Source organism: Piliocolobus tephrosceles, chromosome 3 (assembly GCF_002776525.5).
Source record: "Piliocolobus tephrosceles isolate RC106 chromosome 3, ASM277652v3, whole genome shotgun sequence".
Lineage (NCBI taxonomy): Eukaryota > Metazoa > Chordata > Mammalia > Primates > Cercopithecidae > Piliocolobus > Piliocolobus tephrosceles.
Window position 1 is genome coordinate 46,031,089 of NC_045436.1, and position 21,745 is coordinate 46,052,833.

General features: G+C 38.1%; 1 protein-coding gene across 1 annotated transcript in view; it reads left to right on the plus strand.

Annotated features, from left to right (window-relative positions):
* Positions 1-21,745, plus strand: part of FREM3 (FRAS1 related extracellular matrix 3) — a 99,475-nt gene that overhangs the window by 67,459 nt on the left and 10,271 nt on the right. Inside the window, exon 6 of the mRNA XM_023226030.1 lies at positions 6,487-6,735. Coding sequence (XP_023081798.1) covers positions 6,487-6,735 — 249 coding nt within the window. The remainder of the gene's footprint in view (positions 1-6,486; positions 6,736-21,745) is intronic.

The following is a 21,745-nucleotide window of genomic DNA, read 5'->3' on the forward strand; positions in this document are numbered from 1 at the left end:
AACTGGGCTGTTCACCATCTCATCTCTTTCATTCACATCTAAGAGACCTTAGCACCATTGTCTGCTGGACACTTTTGTTGTAGACAGAGAATATGCCACTAATACAAGAAGAAGCCCAGCTTGAAGCCCAGAGCAAAACATTAGTACACTTTCTACAATAGCTAGTCTGTCCAGCCTCAACCACATCCCCTCACTCCCACGCACTTGCCCATTATTGCAAGACCCAAACTAGAGCCCCAATGCACCAGTGGAAGAAAGAATTTGGCACATCCTTTCAGTGATCAGCTAGCTAAGGAGAAAGGCCTCAAGGAGTACCTCATCTAGCTTGTTTTTTCTCCTCTTCACTTTTTCCTTCCCAAACAGAGTAAAACTAGCTTAAACGCAAGAGTTGCTAACATTATATTGAGCTCGCTATATCTGGTGCTTTCAAGAGGAAATCTTAGTTAAAGAACAGGCAATAAGGCTGTCTCTGGATATATAGCCAAATGCAACAAACATGAAGATCTTGAAGATGCATTACCAAGGTTTGTCCTTGTAGTGGTTTTAAATATCTTAAAATAATCTGTTTACTGCCAAATCCTCTGTCTTCCAGGGCAGAGGAGAATTTATTTTTGTTCCTCTTCTCAACCTTGGCACCATTAATGTTCTGAATAACTATTTATTGTGGGGGCTGTCCTGTGCTTTGTAAAATGTTAAGCCACATCCCTGCTCTCTATATACTAGACGCAAGTATCTAGCATCTAGATGCATCCCCCACCTCCACCTGTGACCCCCAAAAATGTCACCAGACATTGCCAAGTGTCCCCTAGCAGGTAAAATCAGCCCAACTGAAAACTATTGCTCTATAATGAAATGTTTTAAGCACAAGGATTCTTTAAGTAAAGACTTGCAAATTAGACATTTCTTGGCCCTATTTCATTCTTAAGAAAAATCTCATTCATCTTTTTCTTCTCATTAGTCACTCTCTTGTTAAAAAACTGCCTTCTTGGAAGGAACAGCCAATGAAGAGCAAACCACAAACCGAAAACCAAATGAGTAGGAACAGCATTGAATAATCCTGTGGTTTTTGGTCAGGCCCAAATCAAATATGTTGAGGTTTTCAACTAGTCTGTCCAGTTAAAAAGAACTGCGTAGTAAACCACAAGCCATGGACCCCGCCCCACTTCTCTGATTGGACTTTTTCTCTGGGTCATCTCCTAAGATGGAGGTAGAAAGCAAATAATTCTTTTTTCTTCTTCTTCTTCTTTTTGAGACGGAGTCTTGCTCTGTCGCCCAGGCTGGAGTGCAGTGGTGCTATCTCAGTTCACTGCAAGCTCCCCCTCCTGGGTTCATACCATTCTCTGGCCTCAGCCTCCCATGTAGCTGGGGTTACAGGCGCCCGCCACCACGCCCGGCTATTTTTTTTTTTTTTTTTGTAAAGACGGGATTTCACCGTGTTAGCCAGGATGGTCTCGATCTCCTGATCTCGTGATCCGTCCACCTCGGCCTCCCAGAGTTCTGGGATTACAGGCCTGAACCACCGCGCCGGGCCAAAAGCGGATAATTCTTAAAGGGTTCCAAGCATGTCCAGGTGAAAGACTTTCTTCTTTCTTTCCTTTTAAAAAAGATTCTCTGTGTTGGTTTATTTAGTTGTAGATGTGTTCATAGGTTATAGAAGTTATACTTTGCATCTCAGACAGTTTGCAGGGATTATCATTTTCTGTTCCTGAAGTACAAATCACGTGGTTTAAAAGTCCCCTTACTGCAGGTTTTCTCGGGGTAAACTCTCACCATTTTCTGTTTATCAGAACATGTCTTTATTTCAACTCCAGTCTTGAAAGTCTAGGTTGGCAGTAATTCTCTCCTAGCATTTTAAAGTTATTATTCCAACATATTCTGGCTTCCATTGTTAACAAGTTTGTTTTTCATCTAAAAGTCGTCTTTGTAGAGATGTTTTTTTCTATGCATCTAAACTCTTACATGTATTTGATCTGAATCTGTGAAAGATCTGAGGGATTCACTTGAAAATGTTTTCCTCCAAGAAAAGTTTGCTTTGCTTTCCAGGATTCAGAAGGTGCTACTGCTCCAGACACACTCCTGTGGCCCTGTATCCTCAGGCGTAACCATAGCTTCTGGGTCAGGTCTGTGAGGTGCCCTGTGCCTAAGGCCTGTCTCCACCTGCAATGGTGATAGTGCACCTGCTCTTGGGGGGATACCACCTTCTGAATGAGAATCCCTTCTGTGGGTTATGGGATTTCAGGTTGTGGGAGGGTTTTTATGGTTCGTTTTAGGTATTTTTAATTTCAATTTTGTTTTGTTTGTGGTTTTTTTTTTTTTTACACTTGACGATATTCCCTACTTCCTGTGAGAACAGAAAAGCCAGAATCATTATTTTTTTCTAGTTGTTTTTTAATGTACGGGCATCCCAGAGTACCTGACTGGCCAGTCTGCTGGAAACAAAAGTCCCAAAGTCCCCTCTAGATAGATGCTCCCAGGATGCTCCAACCAAGCCTTTGCTACCCTCCTCCTCTCTCCTCTGGTTCTCCCATCTCCCTTGAATCATCAGCACTCCTGGGGCATGGAGTGACTTGTGCCTGGGGCTCGAAAAGCCTCCTGCTCCAACCAGCTGTTAGCTGCTGCACTTTAAAGAGGGTGATTGCTTGTCTTGCTGTCCTATTAAAATGTACATATTAAAAGAAAATCGTGTGTTTAAAAGAATTTATAATCAAGTCATCAAGTAACTAAAGACAATGTGAGAAAGTAAAAAATGCCCCAGGCTGACTATCAGGAGATGGGTCTTTGACTCCTTGGCTATCATGGGGCATTCTCTGCCTCAATTTTCTCATTGATAAAATGCCCTGGCCACCTCATAATCAAACAGCATAATATAATGATTTGATTACCCTTTAGTGTAGTGCATTAATAGGACTTTCTCTCTGATTTTAATATTTATGATTTTTGTAAAGCAAGTGTAATATGTAGCCACAGAGACTGAGCCATAAATACTCTTTTGTAAATAAATAAATAATTTGTAAAGTAACTTCACAGATTCTCAGGCTGCCAGTGAGGTGAGGGAGGCCTGGACAGAGGAAATCGATGCCATCATCATCGTGGATAGAGTGGTATGCTGGATCCAGCTAGTAACTGCTCCTAAAAGCTGATTCTGTGTACCTCTTCCCTACTCTGTGCTCAGTGACTTCACATTGATAATTGAAGTTGGCTCTGGTGGAAATGTTAATACAACAAAAATCAGCAATGATTGCAAATCAGCTTTCGTGTGCCTTGTTTGGAGAGCACATCGCCATGCTAAGGGATGGAACTCGAGGTTAACATGAAATGAATCTTTGGTTCTAACCCTTAATTTTGGAGAACTAAACCCATACCCATTAAAACTGTCATCCATCATGCCTCATAATCTACCCCTGCAAAAATATGAATCTTCTTTAATATTTCTCACAAAGATGCTCTCCACTATCACTGGTCAAGCCACCCAAACAAGGCTTGAGACCCAATAAGTGTCTTTGATACCAACCTGGAAATCATACTTATACCCCTTGAAACCTCTTCACTGTTAAATACGGGATATATACAGACCATCGCCAGGGACCTTATCTTTTATCTCAGAATATATTTGATGTTTTCAGAACAGAATTTTTCCAGTCCTGAGGATTCTTAACTTGCTACAGATAAAATACTGTTTGTTTTTTACATAAATGAATATCAGTATTCACATTCTTAACTATTGAATATAACTGCTCAAAGAATTGCCCAAAGTAAATTTTCTAGAATCCTAAAAGGAATGTTCCATTTAGATCAACTGAATTTTTTTATTAAATACAATTTACTTAGACAACTTTTTTCACCAACTCTTATTTAAAAATCTTGCTAAAACATATTGTCTTGATTTCTGCTTTAGAAAAGTTCAATCGCCAAATGATTTTCAAGAAGTATTATATTTCAGTCTTTCATTTAACCCAGAAATCAACCTACTTAAATGTCATATCTATGTCGACCAGTGGATTGGTCAAATATAAAAAAAAATGTAACAGAAAAAGAAAAAATCTCAATTGCTTTTGTTTCATGAACTACAAATAAATCATTATTTGAATATTCATTAGGTGATATATATTGAGAAAGAGGTTTAATACAGATAGTTATATTTAGTGAAGACAGTGTTAGTTACCATGCAAGTCTAGTGTGTACAGTATCTGCTTTTGACATTTCTCTCGAGGAGTTAACATGCAGTTTCTGATAAGGTTCTTTGTCATATTGCCTGTCATACCAACATAATGCACACTTGATGGCAAGGCAAAATTGAGAACTGTGTTCTCCAAGGTATAGCTCTTTTTAAACATCTGGCTCTTTAAAAAGACATTCCAAAAGTTGTTTGCTATTTAATCAGATTGTTATAAGAGCTTAAGACCTTTTCTCCCTTTGTCTGTGTGCCCGGGAACACAGAAAGTCTCCCTGACAGTGTATCATCTCATCTTGAGAGCCTTTCTATATTACTAGCCACTTACCTCTTTCCCCATTTAACTGGAGAGTGCCTGTCTTAGGCATTCAGTGATAGCACCATGTCTCACATCCCAAGAGCCAGCCTATCCTGGTTGACTTAAGCGTGGAGAACTTTTTCATGCACAGGTTTCCCCAGAGAAGGTATCTCATGAAATAATAAGGTTTCAAAGCATAGACTACCACTGAAACTCAGCTAGCCTCCCCACCAAGTGATAGTCCCCCTTGTGCCTGTCCATTTTGATCAGTTTCTGCCCTCTGACCTAGCAAACACATTTTATTATCATCAACTCTCCAGCTCTAACCATTTTTATGATTCCAGAATAACAAAACAGTCCATTTGTTACTTCTGAATAATTCTAAAATTTTTGTTCTTTCAAATAAAAAACCATTCTGAAATACTTTGTGAGTCAGTGCCCTTTCAAGCAAAGCATCTGAAGTCAGTTGGAGACCACTGTCATTTTTTAGCAACTTAGATCTATACAGGCAACATGCAGTGATGGACACCAACTTGTACTGATGTTTAGATGACAGTGGGCATTGGGGTCATCATGCATATGTGCATGTACCATAGCTATAAGCAAGAAAGACTGTTACAAGACTGGAGCATCCAGTCCAGAATCTCACTATCATCTCCTTATTGCTTCTTTTTAAAGTGAGGTATGGTGGGAAATATTTATACTTTTCAAAAACTTCCTATCTGGTATAATAGGTTACTATTTCGTAGTCTTTGTTCTGCCTAAATCTGGTCTGCCTAAATCATTTAAATTACAATGAATACTTTTCAGTCTTTTAGCCCTAAGCCTATTTTTACTGTTTTAAAACTGCAAAAATGCATCAAAACCTAGGAATCCTACTCCTAAGTATTTATTCTAGAAAAAAAAAATTGGGGGGTTGGTGCAAAAGTAATCATGGTTATTGCTATTAAAAGTAATGGGAAAACCCCAATTGCTTTTGCACCAACCCATATATACCCACTCAAAGACTCGTACTTGAATATTCATAGAAACATTATTCACAATCGCCAAGAACTAGAAATAACCCAAATTATCAACTAGCAAATGGATAACCAAACTGTGGTATAGCCACACAGTGGGAAACAGTAGTCAGCAATAAAAGGGAAAACATGTCACGGTACATGGATGAATCTCAAAAGCATTGTGCTAAATGAAAGAATCAAAACATATGCTTCATTTGTATGAAATTTCTCATAAAGGCAAATAAATCTATAATGACTCAAAGCAGATTTGTGATTTCCAAGGCCTGAGAGACAGGGAAGGAGATGGATTGCAAGAGACACAAGTCAACTTTTGTGGATGGATAAAAACGTTTTATGATTGTGGTGGTGGTCACATGATTATATGCATTTGTCAAAACTCTTCAAACTGTGCATTTACATTGATGAATCTTAATGTAAGTAAATTATTAAAATAACATTTAAAATACACTGAATCTAAACTGAAATCCTCTAATCAATCTTGCACTCCTTGTAAAATAAGATATAATTTTCTGGCTGTATTATGGTGTGATACAAAGAACTCTAGTTAGGGTGTGTGATGATCAGATTACATAGATGCTGCTCACAGCTATGCCGCTGTGGGTAGAGCACAGCAGGAAAAAAAATCCATACTATTTTCATGCTGTGAATTCTCTAGTCCTAATTTCTCTACACCTCAGTTTTCTCATCTGTAATATGAAATAATTGAGCTAAGCCAGCCCTAGCATCCTGTGATCCTGTTTGTTTAGCCCCTAATATAAACAAACCTTATTCAATATACTCTATTTAAAAATTGCTAAATCTAGATCATGTCAAAATACCACAATCTATTCCAAAAGCTTTCTTCTTACAATATTAATATTTGTGAGCATAAGAGGTAAGTGTGTTGTATCATTCAGATAGCTATTATCTAAAAATGTGTTAAAGAAAACAAACAGGCTTCTTGTTTGGAATTCCATTTCTTCTCAACTTCCCTGTTCCTTCTCATATTTCTGTAGGTTCTGCCACAGGTACGATTTCTTCCACAGTGTTATTCTCTGATTACATCTCACGTCCAGAAGACCACACGAGCATCCTCCACTTTGACAAGAATGAGACACAGAAGACCTGCCGGATCCTGATCATTGATGACTCCCTTTATGAAGAGGAGGAATCCTTCAGTGTTTCACTGAGGCTGCCAGTGGGAGGACGGCTGGGAGCCAGATTCCCCACCACTAAGGTCACTATTCTGGCTGATCATTATGATGGTAAGTCCATTTCTTGCTTCCCAACTTTGGCAATGGCTGCCTTCTCACACTTTCCCCCAACGGTTTAAAGGCCAATGAAGCTTAAATTACCTTTTAAAAGAATATTCGATGTTCTTTTATCTCCAAAAACTGTGAGTAGCTCTTCAAATACATAGACACCACCAACACCAATGACAAAACAGCCATGTAGGAAGATTAAATATTTGGGTATGACTTTACTTGACAAAAGAAAAAGCACAGCCCAAGGAAGTGACCTAAGACTTAGAAGGAAGCCAGGGAGAGGACCTAAGTCAAGTATCTAATTACCCAACCAGGACTACCCCAAGAGGACCTTCATCTTAGCAGCACAAGGATCATCCCTCACAGCAAGTGCATGAGTTGTTAAGCGGCACAAGGATAAGATGGAGCCCAGTGTGTCAGCATCTGGACCTCTTTTCATGGTTACCTCGCAGGGCGTTTGCTCCAGTCCCTGGGGATCCTAGCTGAAATTAAGCCAGAGAAGAGAGGGGCACCTCATTCCTAAACACCAAACCTCCCCTCCCAGACACGACATAAAGTATCAAGCCCAGTATGATTTTCCTAGGTCTCACCTGCCCTTTCTATAAGGAGCACTTTTAACAGAAAATGGTAATAAAGACAGAGCCAGGATCAGACTGTTTTATTACTACTCTCAAATTAGTTTGACTGCTTCATCTCTCAACCATGCTTCTGTCAGGATTTGAGTGGCTGTGAGTTGCTGAGCTCAGATCTAAGAAGGGTTAGACTGGGCTGTTATTACAGACCCAAAATTAATGTGACTGCTTTATGGATGCACCACAAAGCTTCCATTAAACTGAGAGCTGTGCCAAGAGATAAACACAGATTTGTAAAGTTTGAACAGTTTATACTCTCCAGGTAGGTACGGTAAATTTATCATGTACTATTGTGTTCTGTTTAAAATTATGTCTTCATAACAACCATAGAACAAGGGAAAATATGAGCAAGATTGAAAGTGGTCTTTTGTTTGTTTGTTTGTTGTTTAATCTCCTAAATGGCTTTGCTTGGGAATATTTCACCCTGTGGACCAGATCTCTGAAATTTTCAGTAGACTAGTTTTGCTCCATTAAAAAGAAAAAAGAATTTTCAAGGACTAATTTCAGTTCCAAAATACATCTTTACAAGTATCAAGAGCTAAGGATAAGGATAGGCCCTGAGATCCATGCTTTCTTCATCGTGTACTTTTCAAAAATTTCTTCATTGGAATTAAAACAAAGATTGTTTTTCTTAAAATAATTTGAATAAATTTTCAATATATTCCTTTATGGAAATGTATAATTGTATGTATTTTCTGTTAAACCAAAGAGATAGGAGGAAGTGTCCGATAGGAAAATTAGCCTTGATTTTCCAGTTTCATTAGAAAGAAGTTGTTTTGGAAAGAGAAACACTACTCACGTTATATTATAAAAAGTATCTGCTGATTTCCCAACAGAAGAGAAGTAGAATCTGAGTAAATTTGTCTAGTTGAGACATCTGAAAAATCCCTACATGGTCAAGTCTAGTTGATTAATATGGAGAACAAATTGAGAAACGAGGACACTCTGAAAGAAAAAAAATGATGACATGGCATTATATGGTTTCTGAAGCCTGCTTAAAAGATTCGAATTTTTTTTTTAATTACAGGGCTACAATTAGGATATTGCTAAAGCAACTATCTCTTACCAAGCGGTTAGGAAAGATTTACCTACACCGAGTGCTACGGACCAAGAAGGTGTTAACCAGGCAGAGTGAGAAGGGAGAAAGGGAAAGTTATGGAGGTGGAGACTTTTTACATTTTTCTACATAGTCTACTTCACAGTATATCCTTCTTTTTATAATCAATGCTTACTTTTCCATGATGATGAAGAATTAACATGAAAAGTTGAAATTTGTAAACACACAGCTTCAAATCCCTTTTCCCTTCACTACCACATCTTTTCTTATAGCCAGAAAGACTGGCATCAGAACAGTCTCCGTTATTCTTCTCTACTGGAGCTAGTAATAGGTCAAGGTACACAACGAAGGAAATGGTAGAGAAAAGGAAGAGAATCAAAGTGGAACAACAGAGTCAGAAAAGTTTGTGCTGGGAGCCTGGAGACTTGGATTCTAAGCCTGAGACACACTCTCTCTGGGTAACCTTGGCTACGTCAAGCTATCTGGGGCTCTGTTTCCCAATCATGAAATAAGGGGATTGATTAGGTTGTCTCTAGAAACCCTTTCACTCCATAATTCTATGATTCTTAAGTCATTCTAAGAAGAAGGCATTCGTTAATAAACACCACCAATACACAAAAATGATGCATCCTGTAGGCTGAGTTTTTCCATTAAAATTTTGTCATGAACTTAGAAAAATATATGTCAAAGTTTTGCTCTAAACAAGAAAAAAGGGAGTTAATTAGTGAAGCAAGAACTTGAATGGTCTCGCGTTTTAAGCTATCCATTTTGACTTTTATTTTTCCAAGGCCTACCCCTGTTTGACTCATGCTATTCTTTCCCAGCTAAGTGCCAGAAGACATATAACTGAAGTGATATGTCTATACCCTAGACATGCTCTAACATTTTGCAAGCACATATTGAGTTACATTTTGATAAGCAAGTGCATTATATGATTTTACCCAGATAATTAGAAGGAAATTTCTTTTAAAACTGTCCTGAAAATTTTAAGCAAACATGATGAGGTTGTCTGACCTTCAATTATTCTATCTCTTCTTCCTCAATAAGAAGTATGTTCTGCAAGCTCTTTACCTAACAATTAGAATAGGCTCAAACACCAGAGCTTACCTGAAAACTACAAAAACTAGAGACAGGCATAAAGCACCCAACAGATATGAGATCTAAACAAGCAATTTAATGGGATTCGGGTAAGGTGACATTATATGACTTTGTTGGTATGCTCAGAACTGAAGTGACTCTGGGGACCACTTTACAAAAGAATGAGAGAGCTCCTTAACCAAAATATTAGCATTTATATAATAACAAGTGAATGGCTGTCAAAAGAGCAGACATTCAAACCCTTTGGTCATTAATGTAGGCTGCATAATGGACCCCAAAGATATCCACATTCTAACCACCAAGTGTGAATGTGTTACCTTACATGGCAAAAGGGACTTTGCATATCTGATTAAATTAAGGCTGTTGAGATGAAGCAATTATCCTGAGTTACCCAAGTGATCCCAGAGTAATTAGCAGGGTCCTTATAAGAGAGAGCAAGAGGATCACAGAGAAAAAGGGAAGCTGATGACTGAAACCAGAGGTTGGAGTGATGCACTTTGAAGCTGGAGGAAAGGGTGACAAGCCGAGGAATGCAGGCAGCCTCTAGAAGCCAGAAAAGGCAAGGAGATGGATTTCCTCCTGAAGGCTCCAGTTAGAATACAGCCTTGTCAACACCCTTTATTTTAGTTAGACTTCTGACTTGCAGAACTGTAGTAGAATAAATTTTTGTTGTTTTAAGCCACTAAATTTGTGGTAATTTATTACAGCAACAAAAGGAAATTAATGCCGTCAGTATTGTTTCTGGAGGAAACATCTATATAAGAAACCAGTTTATAATTAGAAAATTTAGTGACTGGTGTGGAAATGAAATGAAAAGATGATCTCTTCTTGTCATTAAGCAAATACAGCCTTCTTTCTACACTCATAATCCTACAAGAGTATTGAACATTTGAGTGTAAGTCAAGGATGCTCAACCTAACCCTTAATCATTGAGTTCCCCCTTCTGACTGCATGTCCTTTTCCTAAATCTTCAATTTCTCTTCTAGTAACACTGTGAACCAACTGCAGAGCAAGGTAAAAAGTGATTAAGGCAAGGAAGGCTCAGATGAAGGATGAAGGGAATCAAGAAAAAGCAGAGATTTCTTCTAGCTGGAAGAACTCAAGAAAAAAAGTACCATTTGTGCTGCGTCTGGATGGGTAGGTGGAACTTGAGGACAGAGAAAGGAAGGACAATAGCATTTCAGGTGGAGGAAACAGCTTGAGCAAAGTCATAAATGAGGAGATATCAAGAACGCAATTCAAGACTGTGTAGGAATGCCATAGGCCAATTCTTTTATTCAATAGGATTGATAATAATCCTCATGCTTTATATTTATGAAGAACTACTTGTTTACTAATGTATTAGTTCCAAAAGCATTTGTTGAGCCCCTACCATGTGTCAGGAACTCTGCTAGGCACAGAGGATACAGCAGTGAAGAATACAACCATTATATAATCAAGGGGTAACACTATTCTGGAGTTTTCCTAGAGACTAAATAAAGGATATTAATAATAACTTTCAGCCATTGCAACTCAGGTTCAAACTTAAGAAAATTTTTCTGGTAAAGTTCTAGCTATCAAAATATACAGCAGAGAGATATTTTTTGGAATACTTTTAAGAAGAGAATATACAATATAATATTACCTAAGTTGTTTGTATGTAAGTCTTGCTAAGGACAAGAAATAGATAAAAGTCCTTCTAGATTCATAGAAGTATGAAATCTTAGAAATAAAAAAGGACCTAGAGATCATGTGGTTCAGCCTCCTCATTGTTGAGGCTAAATGCACTAAGTGGTTTTTCCAGTTTGCCCAGTCAGTTAAAGCCCAGATTTCTGCCTCTGAGTCCATAACTCTTTTGCACTCTACTATGATCCTTCAGTGATATGGTTGTAGGATGCATTTACCCCTAAGAAATGGCCAAATCTTCCACAGATAATATTTTCTTCCTTTTAAAGTTACTAACTGCAGTGATACTGGTGGCCATCTAGTGTTTCTGATAACGAAAAGCTACTGTCATGTTCAAAACCCACAGGAAATCACCAGTCACCAAAGTTTGACCCCATTGTTAGTTTAAAAGAGTTGCAGCTTTTTTCAAGTGTTTGCAAAAAAAAAAAAAAAAAAAAAAAAAAAAAAACACACACACACACGTTACTATATATTCCATAATATAGTAATTTCACAGGTACCATTTAGCAAGCAAACCCTTGAAGAACATGTTTTCATATGCACATAGTCAAAAAGTAGATGCTTTGGAGCAGATGCCAGCCCTTTGATGTTGACTCTCTCCACACAGGTGAACAACAAGATTTTGTAATGTACCTTGATCCTGTTTAAATACTGTGGGCTCTGTAGCATTGTCTCATTTTATGTGGAGACCTGCTGGCTGTGTGTGTACAACCGAACAAAGAATCCAATTGTTCATCGGTAAAAATTTTGAAGAAAGAGATGCAAACAACGTGCTACTTAATAAGTGAACAAAAATCTGAAATAAAATGGGCTAGCACATTCTGCCAGGCATCTCATAGGCTGAGCAAATGTCTGTGTAGAAATGAAAAATGGCCATAAGGGAAAAAGAACCATGAGCCAGTATAAATAACTTACCCAAGAAAACATCTGGGTATGCTTGACTTTTCAGAAAAATAGAAATGGTATTAAATTACCACTTTGTTTATGAAGTAGCAAGTAAATAAACATTATAAGATAGTAAAAGGAGACGTTTTGCTCACTTATAAAGTAGTAAATTGTTTGCCTCTCAGTATTTGGAGTTAAGTGGTAGGAATTTGAAATAATAGTGTCTTTATTGGCTGCACATGAAAGTCAGAGGAAGGAAGAGAATAAACAATGTAAATGGTTTCTTTGTAATCACCACTTTCTTAATTAATCCAGTGCATATCCTGGCAAACTACTTTGGCTACATTTCTCTCTCTTTGTGACTCTGTTGTTTATATTTCAAATAATAAAGTTACATCTGTGAATTATAGTGGCCACTGAAACCATAGAATAACACTAATTAAATTCCAAAAATGAAACCAAAACACTTGAATTTTGTTAGTGCCACAGCATTGTATGAATAACAATGCCATCAGATGAACAACAAAGTTAATAAGATGAGCTACACTGTACTTAACTGTGAGAGTAGTTATTTATACAGGGATATGTAAAAACAAGTAGAAGTCTTAATATCTATTTCTTGAAGAAATATTATACCCTTGCACCCTGCCATATTCCTACTTAATTTTTACTTAAAACTTGGTAGTTTTAAATCCTCCAATGTTCAGAAGCGAACTTGAGAAAATTTCCAGTATTAAATATAAAAAAGAAGGAAAAAACAAAGAAAGGAAGAAAATTACACAAAATCCAGTATATGATCCAATGATTAATTTACAATGTTATTTGAAATGGTTTTAGTAGACTCTTAACAGGTAGATAATTCATTCAAGAGACATTCATAGTGACCTGCCACTTGCTTAGTACAGGACTACGAAGTCTATCTCTGCCTTCTATCCTACCCAATTCGATCTTTAATTAGATTATCCTTGAATGAATTAAGCCTTCTTAATGGAGAAAAAAAATATGCACAGAAATAATGATGGAAGATTCATAGTTCAGTGAATTCACAATCTGAATTGCTACATACTTATCTGAGCAAGTCATTATTTATAATTACTGGATTGTGGGAACTTGCATTCAGATTCTGTAACATTTATTGAGGATCAAGCACATTGCTAAGCTTAAAATGTAATGCTAGAATCCACATACATGGTCATCTGTGTGATTTGTTCATGAAGTCACACTAAATATTATTTAATTTTAACAGGAGGCAAGTTCCCAAGTTTTGGCTTCCAGTTACCTTTCAGGAGCTTCCTAAGTGATTTTGGTTGTGCTCTTGAGTTCTCAGCACCCCTGAGATCTGAGATCTGCCCTTATTTTTATCACTTAGGATATTAATAATTAATGAAAAATAGGTAATTTTTAAGTGTTTTATTAGTATCCTGAATATGTTCACCTAAAAGGAAGAAGTTGAAGCAAAATTAATATAGAGTTTATCTGAGCCAGGGTTGAGGACTGCAGCCTGGGACAACGTCCATCCTGAATATGTTCACCTAAAAGGAAGAAGTTGAAGCAAAATTAATATAGTTTATCTGAGCCAAGGTTGAAGACTGCAGCCTGGGACAACATCCAGGTTGCCCTGGGGAGTGTTCCAGAGAGTGAAGAAGAGGCTCACGTTTTTAGAGAAAAAGGAACAAATCAGGAGATGGAGTGTCTTAGTCCATTTGTGTTGCTATAAAGGAGTCCTGAGGCGAGGTAATTTAGAAAGAAAAAAGGTTTGCTTGGGCCACGGTTCTGTGGACTGTAGGAAACATGGTGCCAACATCTGCTTCTGGTGAAGGCCTCAGGAAGGTCCACTCCTGGCAGAAGGGGAAGGGGAGCTGGCATGTGCAGATCACATGGCAAGAGAGAAGCAACAGAGAGAGGGGAGGAGGTGCCAGGCTCTTTAAACAATCAGATCATGTGGGTACTCATACAGCAAGAACTCACTCATTACTTTGAGGATGGCACCAAGATGTTCATGAGAGAGCCAACTCCTGACCCAAACACTTTCCACCTGGCCTCACCTCCAACACTGGGGATCACAGTTCAGCAAGAGATTTGGAAGGAACAAACATCCAAACTGTATCAGAAAGCAATTACAAAAAGTTGTTTGTCAGGAATTCTCATTGGTTACAGAAATAACATTGGTTAGTGGTTGGCTATACATTGTTGAATTATAGGGTATATGACATTTTATGGCTGCTTGGCATGAGTTAGTCTAGAGTCCCCATAGCAAGTGACTTCAAGAAGTATATTATTTAGCTCAAGGGGGCGTGGGATGTGACAGGTGTTACATTTTAAATGCCTCTCTGGGCTGGATAACTTAAAGGGACTTGCATTTCTCAGATAAAAAGGTTTTTTTTTTTCTTTCTCATATAGAAAATACACAAATTATTTCTGAATCAACATATTTACATTAAGTTGTTCCTTTATCTGGCACTCCTCATCTCAGAAACATGTCATTCTACTGAGGCTACAGAATGTATTAAATTGATCGACTATGTCTAAAGTGCAGACTGCATTTGGCATTTCACATATGAGGTCATCACAGTCAGAGACAACTGGGAGAAAAGAAATGAGACAAAAAATAACAGCTGATTGCCACTAATTTTTATCCCAGAAATCTGAGAAAATGTATCAAAATCATTTTAAGGTTAGATATTCATAAGATGATGTACATTGCCCAATCTCTTTACAAAGCAAAGTGATGTAACACTCTTTTTAGATTTCTAAAACTACCTAGATGTCTCCCAGCCATGTAGAAGCAGTTCCTTGGTTCGTCACTGCAGTCCATGGCCTGACAGAGTCAGAGGTCTAGAAGCTCAATTTTATCTGTGGGCACAGAGACAGAATGCAGACCCACAAGAAACATGATGTATGTGCCAAAATGACAAATTATAAATTACAGTGAAAACCAAAGTCAAAGAAAACTGAAAAGCAGAGTCCCCTGGTTAATAGAATCTCTCCTTAAAGGAGGCTCTACTGGGCAACCACTTCGTAAGCAGGAAACTGATGATAATGGGATCTGAGAAACCCCATCAAGCCAATACAGCCATCTCCATCCTGGGCAAATAAATGCTGAGGGTCCTGAAGACTAAACATCCAAGGTCAGAGTACCTTTTGTCTTAAGATGGCTAGAAACAGGTAACCCATTTTTCCTTCTTTTGGCTGCTTGCACTTTTCTAGTTTTCATGCAGAGCTAACTTCAGCTAAAGCCATTTTCCTTTAAATACAGCACAAAACAGTCGGCCAGGCTGCAGATGTAACCATGCTAACCCAGCCTGACTCTACTGAAGTTACACTTGGTCACATTCCTTTAAGCCCAAGCTTGAGTCTGCTGAGTGCCCTAAAACAGCTCAATCTCCAGGGTTAATGATATTTAACTCTGACAGAATCTCCTGTCAGAGTTAATGATATTTTGAGCAGATATTGGTTTGTAACATTCTGAGGTGTGACTTCCTCCCATCTTCAAGTCCCCCATGGGGCACTCATTTGGCAGCTGTCAGTGTATGACTTTTAGGGGAGATACTTCTGCTTTAGTCCCTACCCTAGAGATATTCAGATTTTGCCACTCCTGATTCTAATGATCCCTTTGAATGGTATCATTTTATTTTGGCCTTGAGGAAGCAACCACAAGCATTATTAGTGCACTTCCCACATAATTATAATTTTTTAAGGATAATGACATAAAATGATAATTCTGTTAAATTGAGTTCCTAAGCATTAGCCACCTGTCAAATTCCTGTGTGTGGTGTGTCTCCAGCAATAGTTTAGTTGTCATTTCAGTCAGAAATAAAACATGTGTCCTTCAAAATTGACTATTTGAGAAAATACTGGGAAAAGCACACATTCATTTCCCAGGTTTAGGATTTTACATATAGGTTACCCGTCTAGGCACATGTTAGATACCAATAATGTTTCCTTTTGAGGAGAGTCAAATACATCATCTTGTAACGAAAGTATGTTTTCATTTAGGCCAAGTGATGACACAATATCTAGCAACCTGAAGATGTACCCAAGTTGCTCAAGGGCAAGTTCTTTTTTTTCCAGATGGAGCTGGGGAATTTTATTCTATTTTGCTGGACTCCAGGAAATGTTAGCTTCCTTAAGCAGAGATTGAATATCCCCTGTCAAATGGATCACCTGAAGAAATACTTTTATAAGGACAACTATCATGGAGTAAGACAAAGAAAAGAAAAAGTATAGGAGCAACCACAGACTAAGGTTACCCGAGGCCAGGGACAACAGACTCCCTGGCCCACACTGCCAAGACAGCCATTATAAAAACATCAGCTCCATGAGAGCGGAGGCCACGGTATCCGCCTAATAAATGTTTGCTGACTGAATGAATGGCAACTTCACATTTATTCACCTGGCTTTAGAACCTAACTTCCACTGGACCTGTATCAATGGCAAGATAAAATTGAGAACACTTGTTATTCTGAAAAATGTGTCTGTCCTATATATAAGCACTTTATACTATCTCTGCTCAACTAGTAAAGACTTTCTTTCAATTTTTAGTACGTGATTTGAAAACTCTAGTAACCTGCCACAAAAAGAATCGTCCAGTTTCACAGAGGGTTATATATTTTGTCCTGAGGCAGTAGGATTTGGAAAACTTGCATAAAATTCGCCTATAAATATTACCAGCTAGTTTAGTATCTTGGTCATTCAATGGGCATCTAACAGAATGTTGACAGATTTAAGAAAACATTGTAAGGAAAAATTGTGCATAAACAAAGTGTCATTTTGGTGATATCAGCACATTCAACTTTTTGAAAATGTGGTTATAGACCAAGATAAACTTCAACACATAAAAGTTTTTAAAATGTGAAAGGCATATATTGCTATGCTGTAAAAACTCAGGAAACTGCTCAGAAGAAATAGAACCATTGTGCTTTCTAGGGCTAGTCATATTATAAAACAATTGCCACAGGTTTTAAAAGTATCATAATTTTAATTTTGGATCTTATTTTTTAGTTTAAAGTTAATGAAAGAAAATATTTCAGAGGCCATTACCCAACATCTCAAACAAACAACAAAAAAAAAGACTTTAGAAACAGAAAGGAGAAACGAGCATTCCCAGAATGAAGTGACCAGTGACCACCCCTGCTTGCAATAGCAATGATAGCACTGATAAAAAGTAGTTCTCAGGCAGAGATGTTGGCTGTGCGTGGTCTTTTCAGCCTCCGTGATATCTTAAGCTCTTCTGCATTTAGTATTTAGTAAACAAGATGTTTAATCACATACAGTTCATATTTGTTAGTTATGTTACATTTATTTTAGGCTTTATGCTGAATCTTAAAGAAAATGGATTATATTCTCCTAACCATTGTCAGATCTTTTATGAAGTTTCACAACTTTTATATTTGAAGGTAACCTTGGGAGAAGTAGACCTAGGATTATTTTACTGTTAGACTTATTATGCTGACAGCATATTATAGTTTAAATGTCAACTGCAAAGTTTAAAACAACTGTTTTATTTTTTATATAGAAAGCACACGAGGTTAAGGTCTAAACTAATGCATTTGTCATTTCTTTTATTATATCAATAGGGTTTTGGGGAACAGGTGGTGTTTGGTTACATAAATAAGTTCTTTAGAGGTGATTTTTGAGATTTTGGTGCACCCATCGCCCAAACAGTGTACACTGTACCCAATGAGTATTCTTTTATCCCTCACCCACCTCCCACCCTTTTTCCTGAGTCCCCAAAGTCCATTGTATCCTTAAAGTCCTCATAGCTTAGCTTCCACTTATAAGTGAGAACAAAATGATGTTTAGTTTTCCATTCCTGAGTTACTTCACTTAGAATAATGGTCTCCAATTCCATCCAGGTTGCTGCAAATGCCATTATTTTGTTCCTTTTTATGCTAGCCACTGTCAGATTTAATAAGACCACTACAACCAGTTGGAAAGATTTAAGGGCTTCTTTAAAAATTCTGATGCCTCTGCTCCAGGGCACAGACTATTCTCCAGCTCATGCTGGATGCCAGCATGACTCAGAAAATGTGAAGACCAAACACTAGATTTTTAAGTAGCTCCCCAAGTTATATTTCTCTCTTCAGATGAGGTGCTTCTGAGCCCATAGTCCTATATCAAGGGCAAGATAAGCACAGTGCCATACAATTGGGAGCTCCAAGCTTTTCTTTGAGGAAGGAGGAGAAGAGAAGCACCATTCATCTAATGCTTTGACTTTTCTGGGGCATGCACAAAACACTGGCTTCTGGGTCACCTGTCACTGAGCACTAACAACCTCACATACTATAGATGTCCAGAAGCTACTACTGAGAACAAAACTAGAGTTTGTAATAGCAAGCTAGCACATGCCACAGCTGTAGCCTCCAGCTCAGTGCAAAGTGAGTGGGCAGGGGAAAAGAAAACAGCTCCAAGCTCCTATTACAGCTTGTACCTGGGCAGGGAAGAAAATGATGTGACCACACATAAATGTTCTGATTTTTACTGGGGCCTTCCCAAGTCACTGGCTTCTGTCTACATGCCTTAGACCACTGATGCAACCCACCATACTCTAGATGCTGAGGGCCACGGCAGTGTACAGAATGTTTGTGTCTTCCTCAAATTTATATGTTGAAATTCTAACCTCCAAGATGATAGCATTAGGAGGTGGGGACTTTGGAAGGTGATTAGATTATGAGGGCAGAGCCCTCATGAACAGTACTAGTTCCCTTATGTAAGAGACCTAAAAGAGACTCCTCACCTCTTTTGTCATGTAAGTGTATAGCAAGAAGGCAACATCTATGAAGTAGAAGGTGGACCATTACCAGATACTGAATCTGCCAATGCTTTGATCTTAGACTTCCAAGTCCCCAGAGCTGTGATAAATTTCTGTTGTTTATAAGTTATTCAGTTTATGGTATTTGAATCTATAGATTGACTTCAGTAGAATGGATATTTTAATGAACACAGGATGTCTTTCCATATGTATGTCTTCTTAATTATTTTATCAATGTTTTATAGTTTTCAGTGCAGTGTACAAGTCTTTCCCTGCCTTAGTTAAGTTTATGCCTAAGTGTTTTATTCTGATAGTATTTGAATGTAAATGGGGTTGTTTTCCTAATTGTCTTTTCAGATAGTTTGTTATTAGTGTAAAGAAATGCTAGTGATTTTTGTATGTTGATTTGTATTTCGCATCTGTACTGAATTTATTTATTGATTTTAAAAGCCAAAATAGTTCTGAGAAAGAAGAGCAGAACTGGAAGCATCACATTTCCTGATTTCAAAATATTTACAAAGCAACAAAATTATAAGATACTGGCATAAAAACTGTGCTTATCTAAGCAGGTCTTCCTGAGTAGATTTTCTATCTTCTTTCATATGGGCATTATAGTTAATTTCCTTTATGCAACTGAAAGTTTCATACGATGTGTTTTGGGTTTTTGCTGTTGACGTCCACTGTTGGCTTACGTGTATCCTTCTGGATATGCTTGCTGCGTTTGACATTGTGACCACTCATTCTTCTCAAAATTCTTTACTCTCTTGATTTTCCTGTTTCAAACTCCTCTCTCTCCATCTTGCCAACTATTTTTTGCTTGTTTGTTTTTGCTTGTTTGCTTATTTTTCCATCTGTTTGTTTTTGGTCTCTTTTTGGGGCTCCTGTCACTCGGTCTTTCTCCCCAAGGGTTGATGTTCTCCGCTATGATCCTCTTTTTATTCATCCATAGTAGACGATCATACCATCTAATATAGGATTAGCCCCAATCTGTATTCTTAAGACTTCCAAATCTTATAGGATTAACCCCAATCTGTATGCTTAAGACTTCCAAATCTTATCTCCAGCCCTAACTTGGTTTTTTATTTTTTTATTTTTTGAAACAAAGTCTCGCTCTTTTGCTCAGACTGCTGTGCAATGGTACAATCATGGCTCACTGCAGCCTCAATCTCCTGGGCTCAAGTGATCTTCCCACCTCAGCCTCCCACAAAGCTGGGACTACAGGCATGTGCACCACACCCAGCTAATTATTTATTCTTTTGTAGAGATGGGATCTCGCTATGTTTCCCAGGCTGGTCTCGAACTCCTGATCTCAAGTGATCCCCCCTCCTCAGCCTCCCAAAGTGCTGGAATTACAGGCATGAGCCACTGTGAGGCTTGATTTTCAACTCTAGATTCATGCATGAAAGGGTTTTTCTGAAATATCTACTTAAATGCACCACAGGCCACTCAAATTCAACACACCTATAATCAAACTCATCATCTTTCTTTCTCTTACCCTTAGTCAACACTGTTCCACCTGCTTTATTCCCAACTGAGCTAGCGCCTCCCACTCCCACCCACAAACACTAGAAACTTGCAGGGCATCCTAGAAGCCACTGCATTCATCACTGTGTGCTGTTTAGGGCACTTTTTACGTTCACCTCTTCCACTCCATCACTAATACTACTGCCTACTAGTAGTATCATCATCATGTCTCACATGAATAATTGCAATACCTTTCTAATGGGTTGCACTAATTCCTCCTAAATTCATGGCCCACACTGACACTGGACAGGTGTACAGAAAACAAAAACCCAAACACCTTTTCACTGCCTAAAATTGGTTTCCACATTCTATAAAATCTAAAATGTCAAGTCCCATCTACCTAAAATGATTATCTTTCTCTCCAAATTCATTCCAACCATTCCTCTGTTCTCACCTTACACACTATCAATAAGCGAGTTCTTGCATCCCTTCCTAAATGCTAGACTTTTTTCATGCTTATGTGTCTTTGTTCCTACTAGCCACTCTACCTATTTTTCCCACCTCTCTCATTGGTCAATTCTCATTCATTTTTAAAGACATAGCACCTTATTTTCTCCAGGACTCCTTAGCCTCAAAGACAGTTCCTTTTTTTTTTTTTTTTTTTTTTTTTTTGAGACGGAGTGTCTCTCTGTCGATGCTCAATACCTAGAGCATCTGGAAATAATTTCATGACATTTTTTCCAAGTGTCACTATCCTCCTCTTATGTCTTATATCTTAGTGTATTCAGAGGCTTGAGTTCTGACATTTTTTTCTCTGAACAACAGTATAACTGATCCAAATTTTTTTTTAGCTTTCTCACTTCTTGCCCTTCCCCAATGCCACACAATATAATTCCTCTGCTAAAAATGCAGGTAACTTTGTCCAGACTTTTTTTTCAAAAAACTTTTTAATAAGTTCAAAATATATCAGAAGAGAGTTAAAACTATCCATTTGACGAATTCTTGAGACTTTGTCAATATGCTAGCCACTGCGTCACTAAAAATACAAGGGCATATAGAATATGGTCCCTGACCTTGAGAACAGTTCATAAGGCTCTGATAAAAACACAGGACAGCATGTTAGAATGTATTTAACATTTTTGCTCTTTAAAGAGATGCTAAATCAAGAGAGGGGGCTCGAAGGAGACCATTTGGGAGGTATGTGTGCCACCTGCAATGTGGAGAGCCCAGTGAACTGGGATCTGGCTCTGCCTGGAAAATCTCAATGTGGGAGATAAACTGGTTGGCTGCTTTGGTGGATGAACAAAAGAGAGGGACTGCATTGGGGTTAAGCAGTATTCCTGGAGTTTATCAAGGCAGAGGATGCAGGAAGGTTGGCATGGACCACATGTGAGCCATGCATACAAGAGTGAGCCAGAATGAACTTGTCTTAGGGCGCGTCCAAAGATGCCATCTAGA